The following is a 20,164-nucleotide window of genomic DNA, read 5'->3' as shown; positions in this document are numbered from 1 at the left end:
TATATATATATATATATATTTATTTGTGTGTGTAAGAAAATGTGTGTTTTTACATGTCACATTTTGGTTATACATGCAATGCAAGTTGTGGACATAAGTATTTTGATTACTCATATCTTACAAAAATTCGTTGAATTTAATAACCACTAAATCATCCGTTGATACGATGTTCTTCTACTGTCTACATGTCCATGTTCATCTATGAGATGTGATGAAACATATTCACATTGTTCACTTCGTATCATGACATGTAGACAGTAGACAATATATATATTTATATATATATATATATATATATATATATATATAATTTTTTGAAAGGAAAATTAGCCGAGTAAGCTCAAATATGATGAGCTTCTGTCATCTACCTTAAGGCTCCAAAATTTCTGACACCAGGGGATTTGCTTAACCATTCCTATAGACATAACCTCCTCTTCTCTTCCCCTCTCTCTTTCTCTCCCTACAATATTTATATATTATAATAATATATAATCAATATCTCCTTTCATCGCCCAAGAAATTCCATTTCTTTTGATTATGTTAAAAAGGAGTGGAATAAACAAGGAAAAAGAAAAGGAAGAGAAGGACCATTGGAGATAGACAGAGAGAGAACAAAGCGAGAGGATGAACATACCTTGTGTTTTTATTTATGTATATTCCTCTCATTAGATCTTGGCTTCAATTCTGTGATTACTTCTTCTCATTTGATGGTGAGTTTTTGTGGGGATTAATCCAAATATTGGTTTTTTGTTGACTATCTGATTGTTATCGTTTGTGGGTTCTGCCTGATCTACGTGGATTCTGAGTTTTCAGGATTGCGTATGTTTAATCTTTGCCGATGAATGAAGGATCCAATCCTGTTTTATTAAATCGGGCATTTCCCACTTGATATTTCATCTGTGATTAGTACTGGGTTCCTGCCTCATTTTCTGGATAAGGTTTGGTTTTTCTTTTCTCTGAGCTCTTGTTTATTTTTTTTTCTGGATCTGATGGATTTGCCTGTTGATGGTCTGCAACTTTGCATTTTGGAGGAGTTGCGATTCTTCTTCGATTGCAATCTGTCATGTTTTCTGCTGCATCAAGTTATTTCATTCTTGATTTGATTCGGGCACTTCACAGAGATTGTAGGATTGTTGAACATTGAGGTAATTTGATCTAAATTTTTCAGAAAAAGATGGAGATGGATCGAGGCAAGCTTTTCATCGGTGGGATTTCTTGGGACACCGATGAGGATCGTCTTAAAGAATATTTTGGAGCCTATGGACAAGTGGTAGAGGCTGTAATCATGCGAGATCGAACCACGGGTCGAGCTCGTGGCTTTGGTTTTGTTGTCTATGCAGACCCTGCAGTTGCAGAAAGAGTGGTTAAGGAGAAGCACACGATTGATGGACGAACTGTAAGTCAGTTGGGTATATTCTCTACAAATCACAATGCATTCGAAATGCTGCTATTTGCATTGCCAAATACTACGTGTACTAATTCAATTGACTGTAAATTTTCTCATCTGAATATGCTTGTTGGTTAATTTTCATGCTTTACGTCTCCATAATAAGGATCTCATCATAATAAGGATTTCATCTCATTTTGCGGACCATGCATTGTCCTTTAACTCCAGGTGGAAGCAAAGAAAGCTGTTCCAAGAGACGATCAGCACCTGGTAATCCGAAATACAGGCAGTACTCAGGGATCACCGGGACAGGGACGCACTAAAAAGATTTTTGTAGGAGGATTAGCATCTATGGTGACTGAGAGTGATTTTAAAGGTTACTTTGATCAGTTTGGTACCATAACAGATGCTGTAGTGATGTATGATCACAACACTCAAAGGCCGAGAGGTTTTGGGTTTATAACCTACGATTCAGAGGAAGCGGTTGATAGGGTGTTGTACAAAACCTTTCATGAACTCAATGGTAAGATGGTTGAGGTTAAGCGAGCCGTTCCAAAAGAATTATCTCCCGGGCCTAGCCGGAGCCCGCTTCTTGGATACAACTATGGATTTACTAGAGCCAACAATTTCCTCAACAGCTATACTCAGGGGTATAATCTGAGCTCTCTTGGAGGTTATGGAATCAGAATGGATGGTAGATACAACTCGTTAGCTAATGCTCGTGCTGGATTCTCACATTTTGGTTCTCCAACGTTTGGAATGGGAGTGAATGTGGAGCAAGGGTTGAATGCTGGATTTGGAGGGGGTTCTAACTTTCGTGGCAACCTGGGATATGGCCGTGTTATGAACCCGTTTTTTGGAAGTAACCAGAGTAGGTACAATACCCCTATCGGATACAACTCCAGTGGCAGCAGAGGTGATTCTGTTTTCAACTCACCATCGAGAAATGTATGGGGGAATGGCAGCATTAACACTTCCCCGAATAATGCTCGCTCAGGTTCGTACTTTGGTTCCGGAAGCGGTGTTTTGGGGGTATTCGGAAACAATGGAGCAAATTGGGGAACGTCTCCTATTGCTGCATCTCTTGGCGGCAACTCTTCTGGATATAGTGGGGGAAATGTTCTCTATAGAGGTGGAGAAAACAGTTATCCACTGGGAGTGGGAGGTTTTGGGAGAAATGGTGGAACAGGTGTGGCTACAACATCATCATTTGCTGCATCAGGGAGTGGTTATGAGGGATCTTCTTATGGGGACTTTTACCACAGTGGCTCTGTTTATGGTGATCCTACTTGGCAAACTGCTTCTTCCGAGCTGGGTAATTCTGGTTCATTTGATTATGGTATTGGAAATCCAGAAGACGGCACTGCTAAAGATTCTGACAGTTATGGGGTGGGCTATGACATTCCGAGTAGACAACCCAAAAGAGGTAATTTGTTTAGCCTTTCACTAAATTTGCAAATAATTTCATTGGCCGAAAATGGAATGGTGGTTTGCTATAATAAGTGTTTGAAAAGATGGGATTTGATGATTCATAAATGTCATCCGATGAACAAATTGATAAAATATTTTAGCTCTTTATGAAACAACTGTTCTTTTCTTTCTTTTATTTATCTAGACCGTATTGCTTAATAGAAGCATAGTATAGGATGAAGTATTGTTAGCCATTTTTTTTGAGTTACCGCTGCTTCATTTGTGGAGATAATACAGAAGGTGAAATCTCAAATTGGGATTTTTTACTAGCTCATTTGCGTAAACAATGCAGAGGTTGTAATTTGAATTTTCGTATGTTTCGGACCATTATTAACTTGTTGGCTCATAGCGTGTTGAACCTTACACCATATACATCTCTCTTTGCACAAGCGTGCATATACTCATACTCACATGCGGACACACATTTTTGAACATGCATGCTCCCGGTGTGATTTGAAGTGATTTGGCTTGATCAGAGTCGAGATTTTCCATGTTGGTGATGATCTTCCATTGCCGCATATACCTGTTAGTAAACAAAACTAGAAAGGGGAAGAAATCAATTATCTATTATCTGGATTCTGGAAATGGCTGTCTTATTATAAATACATCTACGTTTAATGAGATGTAAGCAAAGTAAAAAAAAATATATATGGCTTGTATTATTGTTCTTTCAGATTCATAGGTTCAAAAGTTTCGATAGAAGATTGCATTTAATGACGTGTAAAGGAGTTGTTTTTCGAGCTTTAAATTGCATAAATTCTCTCACAAAATATAGTGTTACAGAATTAGGCGGCCGATGGAGTATCAATGACAATTTTTACAGGGTCACAATATGTCTAACTTGCAGTCTTTTCTGTAATTTAACTACATGACGGAATGACCATTGTACCATTACAATGATAATTTGCTGAAATTTCAAATATATCATTCTTGAAATTCAGTGAAGAATACATCGAAAACAACTGACAGTACGCCGGCTTCAATATTAATTAGTGGTATACACTGTCAAATCTAGCCATTTTATATTCGTAACTTTTATTTCTCTGACCTTCTTCAGGAATTGCTGCTTAGGAAATTTCGTCTCTCTGATAATGTAGGAGTGGAGAATTAAAAAAGCACGTGAATCGTGATTTTAGTGCATATCCCTCAGTAGACATGTTTCATCTTATTATGATGCCATTTCACAGAGCTAACAGAGGTCTGCAAACTATACGTGTTCAGAAAAGTATTTCGAGGGATTTTGTTAGCGTTTGAGGCTTGATTTTTAAACATAACTTAGATTCTTTTATCAGCGTTTCGATTGAGATGTAAATCAGATTGCGGGACATACTCCACGAGATCCATTCTACAGTATTTGTTGTGCTTCACTTCAAGTGAAAGGCGGTGTCACTGGTGCGAACAATTTGAAAAGGTAGAGAGTTATTCTTGTATTCTTTGTTTCCCCTGTTTGTCGGCTTGAATGACTTGCGAAGTTTTCTGGTTTTCTTTTTTTTTCTGGGATTTGTAATTTACTCAGATTGTATGTGAGCTTCTCTTTGATATTACTAGCTTGAAATTATGAGAATGAGAGGATAGCCTCATGGCTTTCCCTTTAATAAAGAAAAAACATTAGCATGAATTCCTTTTTATGCAGATTCTGTATTTGATTAATTAAAATTTTGAATTTGTTTGAAATAGATGTAGTTTTAGAGACTGGCTTGTGTTGTTTGATATTGTTTCGTTAACTTTGTTATGATTTTTTTGTTATTTATTAGTGCCTGCAAATTTCTCATGTCTTGCTAAAACTAGCATTCATTACCTTTGGTGAGGAAATATTGGCAAGGAAATGAGGTAAATTTTGTAAGTTGCCTAAAAATATTAGGTTTAAATTCGTATTTTGAAAAACGATAGTCGATAGACGGACAACTATCTACTGTCTAGCTGCTAATAGCTTTGACGGTTTTTTAAAATTAATTTTTATAATATTTAGTAACATTATATATTAATATTTTTAAATTATTTTTAATTTTTGAATATTAAATCTTGTTTGATAAGGTGAAGAAAATGTAGTTGTATTTTAGGATATTAAATCATTATCTGAATTAATTAAGTAGCATCATTGTGATCCTATTTTTTCGTCTTGTAGGACTTTGGTTTACCGTCTATAAAAAAAAAAAATACATTTCATTTTTTAATTGACTTTTTAATTTAATTTAAAAGATTAATTTTTTTATTAAAAAAAAAACCTTGATCGCCTAGAACCATCGATGATCGTCTAGGCTGGCCGACTAACCTTTTTTATGAGGCAATCGGGACCGAATTTTAGAACATTGAGTCTAATAACATTTTCATTTTGAAAATACGATAATATTTCTTTGAGTTAGGGGTAGAGATTTGTAATAATAAAAAAATTCGATAATGTTTTTAGAAATCATTTTATGTTATATCATGTCATCACGTTTAACGTCAACAATATGTCTCTTATGATACGATCTCACGAATCTTTATTTATAAGACAGGTCAACCCTACCGATATCCACAATAAAAAATAATATTCTTAGTATAACAAGTAATATTTTTTCATGAATGACTCAAATAAGAGATCCGTCTGACAAAATCAGACCTGTGAAATCATCTCATACAAGTTTTTGTCTAACACGTCGATTGTACTCAACTCAAAATTGATCATTTCATTAATTCATTTCGAAAACTTTCAATCGAAACACTCTATTACACTAATATAGCATCACACATCAAATCAAACTATTCAAATATAACTATTTTTTCTTCCACTTTATCCAAAATAAATATTATTTTATTGTCATCTTTTTGGTTCATTATTACTATACTCACATTGCATGTATCATATTCACTTTTTAAAATTTTGTTCCAACAATATTTCAAAAAAAGTAAAATAAAATATAAACAAAATAAATTTAATTAAGGAAAAAAGTATAAAATCAATTTAAACAAATTTTTTATTTAAAAAATCAGTTTTATACCTATTTGTTTTAAATTTAAAATCATTGTAAATATGTGTAATACAGTACGAGCAACATAGCACAACGATGTTAACTGACGTGTATGCGAGAACAGAATAAAAAGAATATATTTTATTATTCTTATTATCTCGAATATCCATAAAATATCTGCGCCCGACAGCAAGAACAGAGCTGAGAACTTTGGAGAAAGTTAGGGTTTAGCAATATGGCGACACCGGCGAATCCCTCGGCTTCGGACTCAGAATCTGAAATTGATATAATTCCTGAACCTAATCCTAGTTCCAATTCGCTGGCCAGCACCAATCCATCGGGTCCTCCTCTTGTTTGTGTAATCAGATCCGCCGGTGACGCCGCTGCCGGTGCTTTCATGGGGTCCATTTACGGTTTCGGTAATCCATCATTCAGTTGATTCTTTTCTCGGTTTTTCCATGATAATTACGGTTCTTATGGTAGCGAATTTAATGATGAAGGTGTTAAGATTTTACTGTTGTCTTGAATTTCGTGGTGAAAGTTTTGTGGAGTGTTATCTAGATTAGTTTTCATCTGTCAGGCGCCTGTTAATGGGATGCTAGCACAAGGGAATTGGCCCAATGCTGCGCCTTACTTATTAGTTCCATCCTTGACGCCGGGACAGCATCCCAGCTCGGGTGACATAGTGATGTCTGGTAGGCAGTCAGGCGCGTGACTGCTAGTCGGACTGAACTTGTATTTTGGGAAAATGTTTCCTTTTATGTAATGTCAGTGACATGTTCTGAAGCTCGGGTTCTGATTTCTTTGTGCTGTTTTGAACGTCTTTCTGATTTCTTTCACATTTTTCCCTCTACAAATGCAAAAAAATATAAATAAAAATGAGGAGCTAAATAGCAATGATTTGTTGTGATTATTAATATGTTTTAAGCATTTAAGTTAATTTCGAAGTCCACTGTGCGTCAGTTGAAATGACAGTCTTGCCAGAGCTGAACATCGTCAGTCATTTGAAAGTTACAGTCTTGCTAAGAGCAGTCAGTACTGATTTGTTAGTCACCTTCCTTGTAAGTGATGAGAATTGTGGCAAATCATTCCAATGATATACATCAGTAGCCTTTTTGTCGACTTCAATCCATCCACTTTTGAACACTTGTTTTAGCATCAAATGGCTACGTGCGCATACTGGTGCGGGCAGTGTTCAATCCTGGGAGTGTGGACACCTTGAATTTCTTATTATTGCACATTACAAGAATTTATATGACATCATGACGATGGTAGGATAATCTGAAGTTCGGCAAAACCCTCCAAGTGCAATAGGCTAGCAATTATTCAACTTCTTTTCTGTAGTCCTCAGGCCTAATTTGAGCATCTTTTTTTCAGTAGGCTGAGATAGGGAGTCCTAAGCTGTTTAAGGGTGTTGCACTCTTGTAGCCACTTATATGACTCTTACTCAGTCAATTTTTCTCATAGAACCTTTTGCTGGATCAAGTCAGTTGTTAGATCATCATCATTGTCAGTCCTTTCCAATTACAGATTTGTACCACTGTAAATAGAGCTTTGGAGTCACCATCAATTTCAAGTTCACTGATCATAGATGAGAGTTTGAGGTCTTATTGTCCAGTTCATTGATTTGTATTCGTAGGAGCATCATTGATTCATTAATAACTTCAGTCAGTTCAATCAGGCCTATTTAAATATATATATGTCTGTCTTTTTTTTCTTTTTTCCCTACAGAGTGAATCACCACAATTAACACCAGTATATGCATGTGCGTGTGTGTGTGTTGGGGGGTGGGGTGTTGTCCTAATAAATGCTCTCCTGTGCTCAATGTTGAATCGGGGATTGCTGTAAACAGTGTATGAATGAGAAGCTTTGAACTGTAAAATGTTTGCTATCTCATGTTGGTGGTATCCCGGGATGCTTAAATGTTGACATTTTTATCTCATGTTGGTGGTATCCCGGGAAGTTTAAATGTTGACATTTATGAAATTCAAGGTATCATGCGATACTGAACTTAAAAGTGAATGAAGTGCCAATTGCATTTTGCTTTGACTTATGCTTAATTTGAAATTGCCTTTGTTACACATAGCATAGGTGTGTGACTATTCCTATGGGTGCAAAAGATTATGTTTTCTTCTCTTTTTTTTCTTTTTGGGTACATGCTAAAGTTTTGAGTTATGAATTGGTGGACATTGTAAACGATGAAGGGGTCACTTTAGGTTTCTTGAAATCTGATTGATGGTGATGAAGCTGTGTTCTTGGAACAGCTGTCCAGATATATCTTAGTGGTTTCTGTGTTTTAGGTGCTGGATTGATTCGGAAGAAAGGCTTTAAAGGATCATTTGTGGAGGCAGGTTCTTCTGCCAAGGTATTGGATATGAAACATATTGAACAATGCTTGTTCCCTGTCTTATGATTGGAAATTTGATATTGTCTTCATCTTGGAATTGTCGATTCTGCTTCACCACGCAGACATTTGCGGTTTTATCAGGAGTACACAGTTTAGTTGTATGTTTTCTGAAGAGATTCCGGGGGAAAGATGATGGTATGTGTTCTTTTAAAACAAATGTTAATTGTTGCATCCTTCACTGTTCTTTTTTCATTTGTCTCCTTTCTCTACAGTTATCAACGCAGGAGTTGCTGGATGTTGCACTGGTCTTGCTCTAAGCTTTCCAGGTTATTTTCACCCCGTATACTTTTTCTGTTCCTCTTCCTGGTGAAGCCCATTTACATCTATTTTTATCAGGTGCCCCGCAAGCTCTACTTCAAAGCTGCCTCACATTTGGGGCGTTCTCGTTTATAATTGAAGGTCTTAATAAGCAGCAGCCGGCTCTTGCTATGCAACATTCAATGAGTGGCAAAAGGCAGCTGTATGGTGTCATTCCACCTTTGGCACTTTCTCTGCCGAGTGAACTCAAGGAGTCTTTCTCATCTTTTTGTCGGTCTATAAGAAAATGAATTCGACGATTTTCCCCGTAAGATTTCTTAGAGAGCACCGGTATACTTTTTTATGCATGGAGATGACGTAAGACATACAGTTTAATTATTTGTGATAAAGATAATTTGTTTTGCAGTCTTGTAATATCACTCCTTTTATTTTTTAGAGATTTTCGTGGCAAAATGGTCATAAAAGAGCGGTGTAAGGTTAATGTGGGATCGTTCGATCCTACCTGCCACATTTATAATTTTTTTAAAAAATAGTGGACCTCATTCTAAAGTTTGGACACTTATATCATCATGTGGGGCTCATTGAGAAAAAGTGTGAATTTCACATTTATTTATAAATATAACTCTTAGATTTATTTTTTGGACTTTATTATAAAGATATGATCTCATTTCCCGATTTTGGGAGAGGGAAAAGATTTTGTTTTTAATTATAATTCGGATTGATGAAAGTTTAATTGGAAATGATACAAAATATATATTAAAAGTAACTTCCTTTTTCATTTAAGATTGATAATAAGAAAACAATTATACTCTTAAATTACAAGATGGCAAATATAAAGGAGGGCAAAAACTTGTGTGAGACGGTCTCACGGGTATTATTTGTGAGACGGATCTCTTATTTGGGTCACCCATGAAAAAGTATCACTTTTTATGCTAAGAGTATTACTTTTTATTGTGAATATGGGTAGGGTTGACCCGTCTCACAGATTATAATCCGTGAGACGGTCTCACATGAGACTCACTCATAAAGGAGTGACTCTTATGTGAGATCGTTTCACGGATCATAATCCGTGAGACGGGTCAACCCTACCCATATTCACAATAAAAAGTAATACTCTTAGCATAAAAAGTAATACTTTTTCATGGGTGATCCAAATAAAAGATACGTCTCACAAATACGACCCGTGAGACCGTCTCACACAAGTTTTTGCCAATATAAAGTCCTTTTTGCCGAGGGCCGATCTCAATATTAACTTTTGATATAACAATGTTATCACAATCTATAGTTTTAATATGATGTTCATTAATCGTTTTAATTATTGAGTGTTTTTAATTATTAAGGTGACACTCATGTATGAACATGGTGAAATATATAAATAACACTTCACAGGTGGACACAGTTTATGAAAAATATATCAAAACTGTCTCAATATAATAATACACATTATAAATCCATGTCAAAGGAGAGATTTGAACCTCATTTTTACCCAAAATTAAAAAAAAAATAGACACATTCCCAAAATCTCACAATTATTTCAATCCCATATCTTTTTGTAAGTTACCAAATCAAAATTTTCATGCCCACTCATCCTCTTAGAATCTCTATATAACGACAGTTGATTTGAGTCTTTATCCAAAATCCCAACTAAGGATTACAAATTTCTTGGCAGTTGAATATTTCATCAATGACAAAATTATGCGGTAGATACCACGACGACTCGGCGTTCATGGTCTCATTTCTTTCTTCTCTTTATAATTCTCAAAGAATGGGAAAAAAACATTTTTATACTCATATTTTCTTTCTTTTCATTGCAGACATGTATTTTAAGGGTTGATGTCCAAACTCCGGTATGGCAGAAAGCAGTCAGAAGAGTGCTCAGCAGCAGCAAGGGTAAGATAAGATCATGAGTACGATAAAGATGTCTCAACATTCTATTTTTACAAAATAATCTACTTGAAATTCGAATTTTTTTTCTTCCTTCGACTAAGATGGTTTAGGACTTAGGAGAGATCGAACAGCATTGGTAATATTAAACGATGTTGAAATTTTATGTGAATATCTTAAATCTTCTATATATTTCGTTTCATTTTATTTGCCAATTAGTTAATGACATGCTCTATCAATCCAAATTTTAGATAACATAATCAAATAGAATTTTGGTCATATATGTTTCTTTATTTGTAATTTTGATTTATTATCATATTTCAATTTTAGTCATGTATTTTTTCGAATTTTGGATATTTTAGTTTTTTTGCGTCACAATAGGAAAATGATTAAATTGTCACACATGCAAAAATAGCAGAATAAAATTGAAATTTGACAACATATATTACGAAAATCGCAAACACAAAAACTCATATGAAACGATCTCACTGGTTAATTTTGTGAAACGAATATTCTATTTGGGTCATTTATGAAAAAATATTTTAAGTGTAAGCAAGATTTACTAGACTGTCTCATAAAAGACCTACTAAATCCCAAAATATTAAATATATAAAATTAAAAAATGAAATCTTCCCTAATTAAGAAGTTGGAAAGTTTTCTGTTTTGGTTATGGAACTTTTTTAACAATTTATATTAATTAAATGGAATCAATTTAAAATACGTGGAGAAAGACATAAAAAATTGTAAACAGACGAATTGAAGTGCCGGTTTCCACTTTTTTCTCGGATAATTTTCCTCTAATGATCGAAATATGTTTGTTTTGTAATATGATTATATAAAATCTAATTTGCCTTGTTTTATTATTATGTTGTGAACTGAAAGGAGTGAGAAGCTTTAAAATGGACGAGTACGGGACCGTGGAAGTGTCGGGTATAGTGGATCCGAAATCACTTTTGAAGAAGCTTGGAAAAGCTGGAAATCGGGCACAACTTCGCTGGTTTCAATACGGGCAATGCTCCGACAACTTGTTCTTGCCGTACCAAAACTCCGGTTGCTGTTGTGGACATGGCGGGGATGAGAGGTATTACCCGTTTCAAGGAGGAGGATACGGTGGTTCTCGTCACTGTTCTCTTCCGACACTATGTGAATATGATCACTGCATGAGTTATGTGACAGCACCATCATACTCATACGGTGAAAGTGTCCAATGTTGTTGTTTGATGTGATCAATTACAAATACGTGGGTTTGGAAAGAAAGATATTTGGTGTAATTACTCTTGCATTTTGATGGGTGTTTATTTCTTCTGGTTCATAACTTTTTTAACAATGTAATGTTGTATTTCGATCTTACTTCGAATTACGAAATGATATCAATTTCGTAGTTTGCTTTGAGTAACTATCACTTATTGACAAAAACTTGTGTGAGACGGTCTCACATATCGTATTTTATGAGACAGATATCTTATTTGGGTCATCCATGAAAAAATATTATTTTTTATGCTAAGAGTATTACTTTTTTATTGTGAATATCGGTAGAGTTGACCCGTCTCACAAATAAAAATTTTTGACACCGTCTCACAAAAGACTTACCCTCACTTATTTTGCAAATATATCTAAAGATTATTTTTTATTGTTGAACTCGCTGAAAACAACATAAAATAACTACAACACTACATATACCACGATGTCATCCAAATACACAACCACGAAACGATCCAAATACTCAAACAGTACATCATTCATCAGGTTGCAAAACGTCGCAGGAGCGTTTGTAAGACCGAAAGACATCACAAGAAATTCGTAAGAACCGTACCTTGTGACACAAGTGGTCTTTGCCTCATCTCCTTCAGCAATTCTCACTTGCCAATAATCTGATCTTAGATCGATCTTCGTGAAGTATCTCGTCTTTAACAGCTTGTCAAATAAATCCAGGACATTTGGAATATGGTACTTATTTTTTATAGTAACCTTATTCAAAGCCCAATAATCGATGCACATCCTTAGCGTCCCATCCTGTTTCTTTTGGAACAGCACCGGTGATCCGAAAGGGGCCTTAGATGATGGAATCATCCCACAATCCAACAACTCTGTCAATTGTTTCCTCAGTTCAACAAGTTCCGAGGGACTCATTCGGTACGGAGCTTTTGCAGGCACCATCGGACCCGGTTCCAATTCGATCTTATGATCAACAGCACGTCGGGGTGGCAAGGACCTGGGCAATTTTACGGGCATTATATCATGGAATTGCTCAAGCAAAACAGCAACTGCATCGGGCCGTATCGAGCACTTCATAATTAAGATTATATATGCTTATTTTTTCGATTGGCACACAAATTTTAAATATGAAAAGAAATGACCATGTCCAATTCTAATTTAATGTTGGTAAATTGGTTAATATTATTTTTAATAATATCAAGTTGTTTAGTTTGTTGTGTGATTTGTTCTCTTTTTCCTCCCAAAACCAAATTTATTTAATAAAATAGAGAAATTTAAGTTGGATTAAATTCTCTATTATATATTTTTTAAGAGTGACATAAAAAATAATACTTTTTCATATATGATCAAAATAAGAGATCTGTCTCACAAATACGATCCGTGAGTCTCAGACAAGTTTTTACCATTTTTTAATCATAACAAAATCCTAAAATTAGAGCGCGTATGAACCCAGCATCACCGCTTTGCGCGTGGGAAAATTGATCTATAAGGACGATCCATCATACCGATATCATTCCCGATATTAATCTTGGCTTCTTGCTCACCTCTTTGCGTGTCCACACACCAAATCTCTCCCCCTTTGCGGCTTTGCCCTTCACAGAAGCAATCGAACAGCCTTTTATACTTGTTTACATATTATTAAAAATCTGGAAATATCTGCGGAAGAACATTCAAACCTTGTATTAAAAAGGATTATATAAAACCCAGTTGTTCGAATCTTGGATTACTTTTGGAGGTATGCATGTATTGTGGACACCCCACGTCCTGTTTTATTGAATTTTTCAGTGTAAAGCTCTTATGGGAAATCATTCTGCATTGGATGATGAATGCGTGGGTTTTTGTTTGTTTTAAGATCGATTCTGTGTTTTACAACAATTGAGAACGAGGTGATTAAACGTTGTTGAACTGTGTGGTTTTTTCTCGGATTTTTTATTCGATGCTTTGCCATGATACTGTTTTGGCATCCTTGGATCGAGAATGTAACCGTGAAATCGGGTTTTTGAATTGGTGAGTTTTCAATTCTAATTTCAGAGCGAATTCGATCGTTTTCCCAGTGATTTGTGGAAACGCGGGGCAAGAAACAGATGTCTGGTTTTGTGGGAGTAGTTGTTTCCGATCAATTGCTTCACAGCGAGTTCACACAGGTCGTGCTTCTAAGCCTCAAATCCAGAGTAATTTTCTTTTTATCGCTGTTTACTTCCCCTTTTACTATTGCGAATCGAATTTTTGTCCATGGAGGATGTTCATGTGATTGTGGCGTGGTGTTGGGAGGTTGTGTCGTTGGCATTTGATCATCGAGTCTTGAATCCTGAATGAAGTCAGATAGTGGTTGTGCTTTTTGTGAAATGATGTTTGAAATGTGGGTATGGTTTTTATTTTATTTTTGGTTATTTGTAGTACATATCAATAAAGAATCAGAATGGTAAAGTTATGGTTGGTGATTTGCCTCCATTATTTGCAAAACTGAAGGCATTCGATGAGATGTTCAGTGAGGAGGAGATCAAGAATGAGTTGGGAGAATTATATTCTGACATGAACGATGAGATTGATTTTGAAGGCTTCCTCAGGGTAAGTGTTTTTTTGCTTGTATCCCGCAAATCCTAAATGTGAGTTTGTTCGCTCTAAATGTAAAAGATTTCATTTTTCTGTTGTGAATGTTGAATCTGAGTGGATATGGTAATCTCTGATCTGATGACATTTTATTTAATTGAATACACAGTCCTATCTAGATTTACAAAATCGAGGAAATGGAAAATCCGGAAATCGAAGAAACTCTTCGTCTTTCCTGAAGGCCACCATAACTACCCTTCTTCACACTATCAGTGAGTCTGAGAAGGCTTCGTATGTGGCTCATATAAATAGCTACCTCAGAGATGACCCATTTTTGATGCAGTTCCTTCCCATCGATGCATCCACAAATGCTTTATTTGATCTTGCAAAGGATGGAGTTCTATTATGGTATTTTAATATAGACTGCTTTGAATTGTTCCGTTTCTAATTGAATCCATGGTTTATGGTTTTCATTATGGTTGTGTATATATTTAGTAAGCTGATTAATGTTGCGGTGCCTGGGACAATAGACGAACGGGCTATCAACACTAAGCGTGTGCTCAATCCATGGGAAAGAAATGAGAATCACACATTGTGCCTTAACTCTGCAAAGGCTATTGGTTGCACCGTAGTAAATATTGGTACTCAAGACTTGATTGAAGGAAGAGTAAGTTGAGCTGATTTATTGAGAAATATGGACAATACAGGTTATTTTTCTGGACTGTAATGCTATTATCTCTTGTTGACTCCTTGCAGCCTCATTTGGTACTTGGATTAATTTCTCAAATTATAAAGGTTAGTTCCTTTGGTTTGATAATGTTTCTAGTTCCTCTTATCTTTAATAAATAAATAAATAAATAAGAAGGATTAGTCATAGAAGATTCACTGTTTCTGATGCTTATAAAATTTGCATGTTTAAGAGTGCTGGTCGATCCTTCTCACAAAATTCTTTTCCACTGATTTTATTATTATCTCCTTCAGATCCAACTGTTGGCAGATCTCAATCTCAGAAAGACACCCCAGCTTGTAGAATTGGTGGAAGACAGTAATGTAACTGGCTCCAAATCCTCTCAATAAAATTACAGCATCTTTTGTATGTTCCATGAATTTTTATTTTAATGGAGTTCAAAAGCACAGGCTTATCTTGCTATTATTGCATGCAGGATGTTGAGGAGCTTATGGGGCTTGCTCCAGAAAAAGTTTTGCTAAAGTGGATGAATTTTCACCTCAAGAAAGCAGGCTACAAGAAAAATGTGACGAATTTTTCTTCGGATCTGAAGGTATGTATTTATTTTCATGTTAATGCCGCAGTTGCCTTATGTGGATAGCTAGAGAGTTGCTTGTGCGGTATTTCGTTGAAATATGTATTTCTGCTGACAGGTTCCTAGTTTAAGTTTAAAATCATCGCAGAGATGAACTTTTCTCTTGGGCATAATGCTTGAGGAAAATACTGTTTGAATTTTCTTTTCTTTTCTTTTCTTTTACTGATATGATACAATCATAATAGGGTAGCTTTCCTATCCTTATCACGGCTTGGATCTCTTTGGTGTCATTTGGTTGAGCTTTTAACTCTGCTCAGCTCCGTTTTGAAATTTCTTTTTAACTTGTTTGGAAATGTTGTTTGTATATAAATTTTGAATTGTGATTATGTAAGGTGCAATATAATGATATTATGTAGCGATGATTTGGTTAAAGTGGGTGATACAATAATGCTTATTCTGAAAAAGTACAGTGAAAAATTTGAGATTGTGTAATAGTTGTGGTTTGATAGTTGACTTATAGCGCGAAATATCGATCATATTGAAGATTTTGAGAAAAATATTTGGGTTGAAGTATTGGACATGCATTCATTGGGATAAGTAAAATTTGAGTTGAGCTAATGGTATGCATGCCATAAACAAACAGGTTTTTTTGATTTTTCCACAGAAGTAATTTCGGTTTATTATAATTGTTCATATTTTTATGTTCTGTAGGACGGAGAGGCTTATGCTTACCTGCTTAATGTACTTGCACCAGAACATTGCGACCCCACAACCCTAGATGCTAAAGATCCCACTGAACGAGCTAATCTGGTCCTTGAGCATGCAGAGAAAATGGACTGCAAGAGATATCTAAGTCCCAAGGATATTGTGGAGGGATCAACAAATCTGAATCTTGCTTTTGTTGCTCAGATTTTTCATCAGAGGTTAGAAATCAACTTTTGAATTCAACCGGTTTCCTGGCATTTGGAACAGATGTGCGTCAAAATAAAGTCAAGAGCATGATCTCAATACACAATAAGAATTATCACAATTTGCTGTCTCTCTTATCTGCATTTAGAACCCGCTCTACCAGTCATTTCAATGTATTGTACTTCCCCTTTCTCAGGCACGGGTTGCGAACACTTTGCATGAAAGTTTCGGTTTAATTAGTTTCCAAAGTTATATTCTGATACGCTACTCCTGTCAACTTGCTCTTCCAAAAAATAAATTTCCCGATATGGTATTTATGAATTGCTAGATTCTCTGGGTAGACAGCTTTTCCTCTCTGAACTTTATAATGTAATAAAATTAAAGGAGTTATGCAAGGGACAAAGAAGTGCTTAATGTGTGTCTATATGAAGTTGATATTGCACTTTTATATGTCTATCCAAATATTAGGGATATCTTAGGAAACTGGTCTTTTTTCCCCAGGAATGGCTTGTCTACAGACAACAAAAAAGTCTCGTTTGCCGAAATGATGACAGATGATGACCTAATATCCAGAGAAGAAAGGTGCTTCCGACTTTGGATCAACAGTCTTGGCATTGCCTCTTATATCAATAACTTGTTTGAGGATGTTAGAAATGGGTGAGTTCTCCTGCTATTGAAGTGAAGATAGGTTATCGTGTTATCGGTGTTGGCCACTACTGGTATCAATCTTGTTAGGTTTGTCAATCTCAATTATAATAAGCATATCACGTCTGTAGGTGGGTTCTTCTGGAAGCGCTTGATAAAGTTTCTCCGGGATCTGTCAACTGGAAGCATGCAACAAAACCCCCAATAAAGATGCCGTTTAGAAAAGTAGAGAATTGCAACCAGGTCGTCAGGATAGGGAAGCTGTTGAAACTGTCCCTTGTAAACGTGGCTGGAAACGATTTTGTGCAAGGGAATAAAAAACTCATACTTGGTAACATGCTTAATGATTTTGTGTTTAGATACATTAAGGTTTTATATACATTAAGTAATATATGATGTGAGGTTTTCTCAAGAAGATCTCGTGTGTGAAGCTCGTTTACATTTTGGCCATTTATAAGGTCTATACCCTCTGTTTGATTGGTTCTATTTTTTATAAGCTTGAGGGGAAAGATGACTCTTCTAATACATATTTTTGCTTCTTCCACTTAAGCCCCAATTTCTTCAAAGACCTTTGCCTTCTTTCACCCCACTGAATTTCTCTGAGTTGAATTTGGATTTTTGGATTTCAAATCCTTGGAGGTCATATATATTTTTGTAATTTCAGAGAAGTAACATCATAAATTTCAAATTCACCTTTTATATGTTTATATAGTGTTTCATGTTAAATAAGATGAATTTCAAGTTCGTCCAGTAACGAATACATTTGAAATTACTAATGTATAAATAAGGAAGATATAGATTCAAGACTTCATCTATTATTTTATTACTAAAAATAAAACTATAATCGAAATCTATGAGTTTTAAATCCATCCAACAAACGCAACCTGAAGTAATTTTGGTGCTTGGTGTGAGAACACCTTTTTCCTTGGCTTTGTAGATGGTTTGGCTTGTCTTTCTTTCTGTAGTTTTTTTCTACCATCCCCTCATTTTGAATCCTCGGATCATTCACCAAAAAATACTTTGTTATCTTGCAGCTTTCCTTTGGCAGTTGATGAGATTTAATATGCTTCAGCTTTTGAAGAACCTTAGATCCCGTTTCCAGGATAAGGAGATTCAAGATGCTGATATACTCAACTGGGTTAATAGAAAAGTAAAGAATTCAGGCAGAAAATCTCAAATTGAAAGTTTTAAGGTTGAGGCTAAGCTCCTTTTCTTCACAATTTCTTGTCGTGGTCATTTGTCCAGGAAAAAAAAAATCAATATCTAGATTACTTGTGTTTTTACAAAATCATGTCTGCTGATTATAGTCAACTTCTGTATTAATTCTTTTCTAGGATAAGAGACTTTCAAGTGGATTGTTTTTTCTTGAACTTCTCAGTGCGGTTGAGCCGCGAGTCGTGAACTGGAATCTCGTTACCAAGGGTGAAAGTGGTATGTTGTTGTAAATTTTATTTATTTGATCTGGGTGTGTGACTTTTACTACCAAAAGATTGACTGGCATCCGGATTTTGAACAGCAGTTAAATAAGATCCTAATAGTGAGGTATATGAAAGTGTGCTTGGTAGTTTCTGCGTTTGTCAAAAAGGTAGAGGATTGAAACTATGCCATTTGGTAAAGTTTAATAATTGCGATCTGATAACTCTTGCTAATTACAAACTTCTTGAACCTATAACATCCAACTCAGAAAGTAGATTCCCGTGCACTTGAAAAAATACTCTCTTCACTTCATATTATTTTAACATACAAGCATTGAAACCTTATTGTTTTACTCAATAGACTTTATGTACGTATCAAAACTGTTGTGACAAACTGACTTGTCAGTTTTATTTGGTAGACGATGAAAAGAAGTTGAATGCTACATATATAATCAGTGTTGCTAGGAAGCTTGGCTGTTCCATTTTCTTGTTGCCTGAAGATATTATGGAGGTGATCTTGCAATGCCAGATCTCTTTTAATTCGCCTTTCTTCTAGTTTCAAACAATGAGTTTTGTCCGCTATTAACTTGGTTTGATCGAATAAATACTTAAAATGATTTCGAGCTTCACACAAATCTTGGTGATGTTATTGACAGGTGAACCAAAAAATGATACTTATTTTGACAGCGAGTATAATGTATTGGAGCCTACAACAGCCTGTGGAAGAGTCCGATTCATCTCCTTCGCCTGCTGTCATTAGTCATGGGGCTTCCCCTGAACCTTCATTCAATGAGACTCCATCCCCGGTTTCAGCTGCATCTTTTTCAGATGCACCATCACCTTCGGCTTCAGCTAACAGTTCTGTATCCCCTGCTCCATCCATCACTCCACTTTTGTTCCCTGAATTGAATGGTGCTTCATCCCCTTCAGCTGATGTTTCTCCTGAGCCAGTCCTAGTTCCAACTTTGATCAAAGAAGATGATAGCTTGCTATCTGTTGAAATGTCGCACATTACTATGGATGATGCAGACCTGGATAAAGCGGTACCTGCAAAATCAGATGAAACGGATGAAGATGTTGCTGCAGGTTGTAGTCCTCTGTATCCTGCAAAATCAGACGAAACGGCTGCAGATATTGCTACAGTTTTTAGTCCAGAGGTTGAGAAGGAAGTCAAACATGCTGAGTGAATTTTGGTTGTAGGTTTTTTCTTAGGAAGGGAAGAGCAGTACCAACAAATAGTAGCGCCATTATACACGTGATATATATGTTCTAGATTTCAAAGGAAAAAAAGTTTTGGAAACTCGAATTATATACTTTCTTTATAAAAAAATTTATTGTCATTACATCTGCTTTTCTTTCAACTTTCATGCAAAACTACGTACGCATTCGGAATTAGTGATTCATTTTGTCCATGACTCCATGTTCACCATGAGACATCTTTCGGATATCATTTCTGTTCTACTTGATCTCACAATAAACTTGATGATGCTTGTGTCGAACATATAACAGATATAGCTTAAAATTATTATTATTTTAGTTGGGAGATGTCTTTTTTTTTATAATTTGATCACGAACCTAGATCGTATGCTAATATATTAGCTTCATGGATTAGAAGTTACTACATTTAAAATTAGACAAAAACTTTGTGTGAAACGATCTCATAGGTCGTATTTTGTTAGACATATCTCTTATTTGGGTCATCCATGAAAAATATTACTTTTTATACTAAAAATATTACTTTTTATTGTGAATATCGATAGAGTTGACCCGTGTCACGGATAAATATTCGTGAGACCGTCTCACAAGAGACT

General features: G+C 35.5%; 3 protein-coding genes and 1 long non-coding RNA gene across 6 annotated transcripts; all 4 read left to right on the top strand.

Moving 5' to 3' along the window:
- The first annotated feature begins 344 nt into the window (after positions 1-344).
- On the top strand, positions 345-4,550 carry LOC140834694 (heterogeneous nuclear ribonucleoprotein 1-like). The gene is made up of 5 exons (XM_073199759.1): positions 345-710; positions 814-938; positions 1,169-1,396; positions 1,616-2,813; positions 3,915-4,550. The coding sequence occupies exons 3-5, from the start codon at positions 1,175-1,177 to the stop codon at positions 3,926-3,928; spliced, it is 1,434 nt and encodes a 477-aa protein (XP_073055860.1). The 5' UTR covers positions 345-710; positions 814-938; positions 1,169-1,174; the 3' UTR covers positions 3,929-4,550.
- Positions 4,551-5,962: 1,412 nt separating this feature from the next.
- Positions 5,963-8,889, top strand: LOC140834693 (mitochondrial import inner membrane translocase subunit TIM22-3-like). Its single transcript, XM_073199757.1, has 5 exons — positions 5,963-6,227; positions 8,109-8,173; positions 8,278-8,350; positions 8,428-8,481; positions 8,552-8,889. Exons 1-5 carry the CDS (start codon positions 6,044-6,046, stop codon positions 8,761-8,763), a joined length of 588 nt encoding a protein of 195 aa, XP_073055858.1. The 5' UTR covers positions 5,963-6,043; the 3' UTR covers positions 8,764-8,889.
- Positions 8,890-10,063: 1,174 nt separating this feature from the next.
- Positions 10,064-11,703, top strand: LOC140833558 (uncharacterized). Its single transcript, XR_012118501.1, has 3 exons — positions 10,064-10,202; positions 10,288-10,363; positions 11,240-11,703. It is a non-coding gene; the product is annotated as an uncharacterized lncRNA (long non-coding RNA).
- A 1,398-nt stretch (positions 11,704-13,101) lies between these two features.
- On the top strand, positions 13,102-19,696 carry LOC140834692 (fimbrin-1-like). 3 transcript variants are annotated; one of them, XM_073199756.1, is made up of 15 exons: positions 13,102-13,307; positions 13,604-13,743; positions 13,970-14,140; positions 14,292-14,530; positions 14,618-14,789; positions 14,879-14,917; positions 15,104-15,172; positions 15,286-15,402; positions 16,096-16,307; positions 16,795-16,950; positions 17,070-17,269; positions 17,973-18,130; positions 18,273-18,369; positions 18,773-18,864; positions 19,010-19,696. In XM_073199756.1, the coding sequence occupies exons 2-15, from the start codon at positions 13,657-13,659 to the stop codon at positions 19,538-19,540; spliced, it is 2,340 nt and encodes a 779-aa protein (XP_073055857.1). In that variant the 5' UTR covers positions 13,102-13,307; positions 13,604-13,656; the 3' UTR covers positions 19,541-19,696. The 3 variants fall into 3 exon arrangements, with proteins under 3 accessions (XP_073055857.1, XP_073055856.1, XP_073055855.1); XM_073199755.1 differs by having other exon boundaries at positions 13,592-13,743; XM_073199754.1 differs by lacking the exon at positions 13,102-13,307 and having other exon boundaries at positions 13,317-13,743.
- Positions 19,697-20,164: the final 468 nt, after the last annotated feature.

Source organism: Primulina eburnea, chromosome 6 (genome assembly GCF_022965805.1).
Source record: "Primulina eburnea isolate SZY01 chromosome 6, ASM2296580v1, whole genome shotgun sequence".
Taxonomy (NCBI): Eukaryota; Viridiplantae; Streptophyta; class Magnoliopsida; order Lamiales; family Gesneriaceae; genus Primulina; species Primulina eburnea.
This window is presented reverse-complemented; position numbering and strand designations above follow the sequence as displayed.